The sequence below is a fragment of the Colobus angolensis genome, unplaced genomic scaffold, assembly GCF_000951035.1.
Source record: "Colobus angolensis palliatus isolate OR3802 unplaced genomic scaffold, Cang.pa_1.0 Scaffold895, whole genome shotgun sequence".
NCBI classification, from domain to species: Eukaryota; Metazoa; Chordata; class Mammalia; order Primates; family Cercopithecidae; genus Colobus; species Colobus angolensis.
Window position 1 is genome coordinate 23,776 of NW_012122876.1, and position 6,482 is coordinate 30,257.

The 6,482-nt window shown below is 42.4% G+C and overlaps 1 protein-coding gene across 1 annotated transcript in view; it reads right to left on the bottom strand.

Moving 5' to 3' along the window:
• Positions 1–216: 216 nt before the first annotated feature.
• LOC105503966 (fatty-acid amide hydrolase 2-like) overlaps positions 217–6,482 on the bottom strand; it is a gene marked incomplete at both ends in the record, with an annotated part of 19,229 nt that continues 12,963 nt past the window's right edge. Inside the window, 2 exons of the mRNA XM_011931105.1 lie at positions 217–411; positions 1,904–2,015. Coding sequence (XP_011786495.1) covers positions 217–411; positions 1,904–2,015 — 307 coding nt within the window. The remainder of the gene's footprint in view (positions 412–1,903; positions 2,016–6,482) is intronic.

The window sequence follows — 6,482 nt, forward strand, 5'->3', positions numbered from 1 at the left end:
ATATGCACTTGTAGGGTTTTGGGGAGAAACCAGATATTGGCAAAGTATGTTCCACATATGACATTAACAACTGTTTTCTGGAGTTTTCAATCACACAACATTTTTATACCCGCATGTTTAAAACTTGTCCAACTGCAAAAGAAAATTATGTTTTCCTTGGAAACATACATCTCTATTTCTTTAAGATTACAGAATTCAAGGAATACAATTAGGTACCTGTGTAAGCAAAGTTGAAAGGCCGTGTTAGAGGGACATGATGCTTAGGTGCCACTGTAGGATGTGAGGGATATAAGAATACACCATCATCACCTAACATCTCCACCAGCTGTTTACGCAGGCTTTCTTCCACCGCCTTAAACTTTTGGTATTTCTCATTGTTATATTTGAGCTTTTCTTCCAACAAAGCCAGCCCTACAGAATGATAACATATATCAAGTTCAGGTAATAAACTTCATTTTAATTCATAGTGTTCTTTATCTTTCCTTATTCAAGTAATACATGTTCATTATAGAACACTGAGAAAGTAAGTGATGAAAAAGAAAACTTTATAATCTTACCATCCATTGTCAATCATTTACTTTTAGCTCCTTCTAGTTTGTTTTAGTAATGCTATATATAACATTTCTAGCTGCTGCTACTGCATAGTACATCATAATGATTGTTCACATAATTGAAAACCCATTATAGCTGAGCACGGTGGCTCATGCCTATAACCCCAGCACTTCTCAAAGCCAAGGCTGGCAGATCACTTGAGCCCAGGGGTTCAAGACCAGCTTGGGCAATATGATGAAACCCCATATCTACTAAAAATACAAAAATTAGCTGGGTGTGGTGGTGAGCCCCTGTAGTCCCAGCTACTTAGGAGTTGAGGCAGGAGGATTGCTTAAGCCCAGGAGGTCAACGCTGTAGTGAGTCATAATTGCACCACTGCACTCCAGCCTGGACATGAGAGCAAGTCCCTCAGAAAAGGGAAACAGAATAAAAGTTTGGAAAATTGGCAGCCTGACAATGGATAGAAAAGAAAAAAGCCATTTTCTAAGGAGAAATTCAAGCTAGCTGCAGAAATTTACATAAGTAAGGAGGAGCCAAATGTTAAATGGTTTCCTGGACCAGGCCCAGGGCCCTGGACCAGGCCCAGGGCAAGGAGCCAAATGTTAAATGGTTTCCTGGACCAGGCCCAGGGCCCTCTTGCTGTGTGCAGCCCAGGCACTTGGTGGCCTGCATTCCAGCCCCTCCAGCTATGGCTGGAATCATGGCTAAAAGGGGTAAGGTTGAGTTCAGGTAATTGCTTCAAAGGATGGAAGCCCCAAGCCTTGGTGGCTTCCATGTGGTGTTGGGCCTGTGGGTGAACAAAAATCAAGAATTAAGGTTTGAGAACCTCTGCCCAGATTTTACAGTATGTATGGAAATGCCTGACTGCCCAGACAGAGGTGTGATGCAGGGACAAGGCCCTCATAGAGAACCTCTGCTAGGGTAGTGTGGAAGGGAAATGTGGGGTTGAAGCCCCCACACAGAGTTCCCACTGGAGCACTGCCTAGTGGAGCTGTGAGAAGAGGGCCACTGTCCTCCAGACCCCAGAATGGTAGATCCACTGATAGCTTACACAGTACACCCAGAAAAGCCACAGACGCTCAATGCCAACACATGAAAGCAACTTGGAGGGAGGCTATACCCTGGAAAGCCATAGGAGTGGAGCTGCCCAAGACTATGGGAACCCACCTCTTGCATCAGCATGACCTGGATGTGAGACATGGAGTCAAAGGAGATCATTTTGGAGCTTTAAGATTTCACTGCCCCACTGGATTTTGTACTTGCATGGGGCTTTTAGCCCAAAATTTATATTTAGATATTAAGAAATATTACAGGACATCAAACTGGTCCAGGTAGAAGATGATTTACATACCAATGGAAGGGATGGTGTACACTGACAGACCCAGGCACCATTTGATCAACTCCCACAGAGGATTGACATGTTTCCCATGGTCACCAAGCAAATCCACAAATTTTACAGGTTCCTGAGATTGAAGATGAGAAATAAAATACAAGAATATTTTCTCAAAATAGTATAGTTAAGATAAAAATATCTATAAAAGTTTTATAGTAGGATTATGCATAACAGCCAAATACCAGTCAATTGATGAATATATAAATAAAATTTATTAATAAAATATTAGTCACACAATGTAAGTGTTGATATATGATCCAATATAGATAAAACTTGAAACATTGTGCCCAGTGAAAGAAGTCAGTAACAAGACATCACATACTTATGAGACTACTCGCATGAAATATCCAGAATAATCAAATCTATAGAGACAGAAAGTAGATTACTGGTTACTTAAGGCTATGGAGGGGCAAGTGGACTGTAGAGTGACTGATAATGAGTATGAGGTCTCTTTTAGGAATGATGAAAATATTCTAAAATTGTGAAGATTGTTGCACAATTCTGAATGTACTAAAATCCATTACATTGTATGCATTAAATAGGCACATTGTGTGGTATATGAATTATAACTCAATAAACCTGCTATAAGGAAGTGGAGGCAGAGCAGGATGGCTGAATAGAATGCTTCAGCAATCAGTCTCCTTGAAAGAACACCAAATTAAACAACTATGCATGCAATAAAGCACATTCATAATAACCAATAAAGTCAGCAATCACAATCACTGGTTTTAACAAAATATCAGTAAGAGTCATTGAAGAGTGTAGGAAAGATGGTCTTGCATTGCCTACACCAACCCTCCCCCATTGTCCATCAGCACTTTATTGAAAGACAATTTGTTTGCTTACAGGACGGTGAGTTAAGTGAATGGGCTACTCTGCATTGGAACTCAGTCTTGCCCTGTCCCACTGGTATGCAACATAGTGAAAAATTATGCTGGTACCGAAGCAGGGAACATTTATAGTGGTTCTGAATGAGGAAAATTCTAAGCTCCAGTGGGAGGAGTCCTGGCTGGCTCCACCACTAGCTGACTAACATGGCCATAGGCCTGAAGCAAATTTGAGTGACCATCAGGCCACAAGGACTAATAGTCCTTAGAAAAACCCTGGAGCTGTACTGTTCTCTCAGAGGCAATTGATTTTGGATGCACCCAACCTAGTGCAACACCAGCTTTGGTGGCCAAAAGAGTGCATACATCATCCTCCCTTTAACTCCAGGCAATGTAGCTGGTGAAGAAACTTCTGTGGCTTTGGGAAAGGAGTGGGAAGAGTACAGAGGATTTTGTCTTGCAACTTGGGTACCAGCTTAGCTATAGTAAAATGAAGCAACAAGGAGATCCCTGAAGCCCCCAATAACAGGCCTTAGCTCCTAAATGGTCTTTCTAGACCCACTCTAGTCATAAGGAAACTGACTGTACTGAAGGAAAGAACCCAGTACCAGAAGGATTCCCCATCTTCAGACTGAAGAGCACTTGAGTCTCCTATAAACATTAGTCAGGCAGTAGTTGCCATGAGCCTTGGATGAGACCCAGTACTGTGCTAGCTTAATGTTTAATCTAGCACTTTCCCAGCTGTAGTGGCCACAGGAGTACACATGTCACCCCTTTCCCAATTCTAGACAACTCAGCATAAAAAAAGACTCCTTCATATTGGGGGAAAGAGAGAGAAGAGAGTGACGTACTTTACCTGGTGACCCAGGAAACTTTCCCTTATATTACTCAACACCACCAAAGCAGTGCCTCTAGGAGTTGGCAAGAGTCACAGCATTCCTGAGCTTAAGATGCCACCTAGTGCTGTTATGGATTCCGTGAAAACAAACTTACAGGACAACACTCAATCCTCTTTGAATACATGGAAAGTCTTTTCAATAAGGATGGGCCAAACCAAGCACAAACTGTGAATATAGAAAAAAAACCTAACTCTTCAATGTTAAGACATTAATAAATGTCCATAAGCATCAAAAACATCCAGGAAAACATAACCTAACCAAATGAACTAAATAAGGCACCAGTGACCAATGCAGGAGTGACAGAGATATGTGAATTATCAGGCAGAGAATTGAAAATAGGTGTCTCGAGGAAGCTTAGTGAACTTAAAGACAATGCAGAGAAAGAATTCCAAATTTTGTCAGATACATTTTTTAAAGATTCAAATTTAAAAAGAAGAAAAATTCAGTTGACAAACTGAAAATGCATGAGGATCTCTCAAATGCATTATTAATCAAGTAGAAAAAGTAATTAGTAACCTGGAAGATAGGTTGTAGGCTCGATGTTCCAAGATGGCCGAATTGGAACAGCTCCAGTCTGCAGCTCCCAGCATGAGCGACACAGAAGACAGGTGATTTTTGCATTTCCAACTGAGGTACCAGGTTCATCTCACTGTGGCTTGTCAGACAGTGGGTGCAGTCCATGGGGTGGGGGAGGGGGTCATCGCCTCACTCAGGAAGCACAGGGGTCAGGGAATTCCCTTTCCTAGCCAAGGGAAGCCATGACAGATGGTACCTGGAAATTCAGGACACTGCCCCCCAATACTGTGCTTATCCACAGCCTTAGCAAATGGAACACCAGGAGATTTCATCCTGCACCTCTCTCAGAGGGTCCCACACCCACAGAACCTCACTCACTGCTAGCACAGCAGTCTGAGATCAAAGTGCAAGGTGGCAGTGATACTGGGGGAGGGGTACCCACCATTGCTGAGACTTGAGTAGGTAAACAAAGCAGCCTGTAAGCTCAAACTGGGTAGAGCCCACCACAGCTCAAGGAGGCCTGCCTGCCTCTGTAGACTCCACCTCTGGGGCAGGGCATAGCTGAACAAAAAGCAGCAGAAACTTCTGCAAACATAAACGCCCTGTCTGACAGATTTGAAGAGAGTAGTGGTTCTCCCAGTATGGAGTTTGAGATCTGGGAATGGACAGACTGCCTCCTCAAGTGGGTCCCAGAACCCTGAGTAGCCTAACTGGGAGACACCTCCCAGTAGGGGCTGACTGACACCTCATGCAGCCAGGTGCCCCTCTGAGACAAAGCTTCCAAAGGAAGGATCAGGCAGCAACATCTGCCATTCTGCAATATTTCCTGTTCTGCAGCCTCTGCTGCTGATACCCAGGCAAACAGGGTCTGCAGTGGACCTCCAGCAAACTCCAAAAGACCTGCAACTGAGGGTCTTGACTGTTAGAAGAAAAACTAACAAACAGAAAGGACATCCACACCAAAACCACGTCTGTACGTCACAATCATCAAAGACCAAAGGTAGATAAAAGCACAGATGGGGAGAAACCAGGACAGAAAAGCTGAAAATTGTAAAAACCAGAGCACCTCTTCTCCTCCAAAGGAACACAGCTCCTCACCAGCAATGGAACAAAGATGGACGGAGAATGATTTTGACTAGTTGAGAGAAGAAGGCTTCAGATCATTGGTAATAACAAACTTCTCCAAGCTAAAGGAGGATGTTCGAACCGATTGCAAATAAGACAAAAGTCTTGAAAAAAGATTAGGTGAATGGACAACTAGAATAAACAGTGTAGAGAGGTCCTTAAATGACCTCATGGAGCTGAAAACCACGGCACAAGAACTACATGATGCATGCACAAGCTTCAGTAGCTGATTTGATCAGGTGGAAGAAATGATATCAGTGATTGAAGACCAAATGAATGAAATGAAGTGAGAAGAGAAGTTTAGTGAAAAAAAAAATAAAAAGAAACAAACAAAGCCTCCAGGAAATATGGGACTATATGAAAAAACCAAATCTACATCTGACTGGTGTACCTGAAAGTGATGGGGAGAATGGAACCAAGTTGGAAAACACTCCTCAGAATATTATCCAGGAGAACTTCCCAAACCTAGTGAGGCAGGTCAACATTCAAATTAAGGAAATACGGAGAATGCCACAAAGATACTCCTTGAGAAGAGTAACTCCAAGACACATAATTGTCAGATTCAACAAAGTTGAAATGAAGGACAAAATGTTAAGGGCAGCCAGAGAGAAAGGTTGGGTTACCCACAAAGGGAAGCCCATCAGACTAAGAGCATATCTCTCAGCAGAAACTCTACAAGTCAGAAGAGAATGGGGGCCAATAATCAACATTCTTAAAGAAAAGAATTTCCAACCCAGAGTTTCATATCCAGCCAAACTAAGTTTCATAAGTGAAGGAGAAATAAAATCCTTTACAGAAAAACAAATGCCGAGAGATTTTGTCATCACCAAGCCTGCCTTACAAAAGCTCCTGAAGGAAGCACTAAACATGGAAAGGAACAACCGGTACCAGCCACAGCAAAAACATGCCAAATTGTAAAGACCATCAATACTAGCATGAAACTGCATCAACTAATGAGCAAAATAACCAGCTAACATCATAATGACAGGATCAAATTCACACAGAACAACATTAACCTTAAATGTAAATAGGCTAAATGCTTCAATTAAAAGACACAGACTGGAAATTTGGATGAAGACTTAAGACCCATCAGTGTGCTGTATTCAGGAGACCCATCTCACATGCAGAGACATACATAGGCTCAAAATAAAGGGATGGAGGAAGATCTAC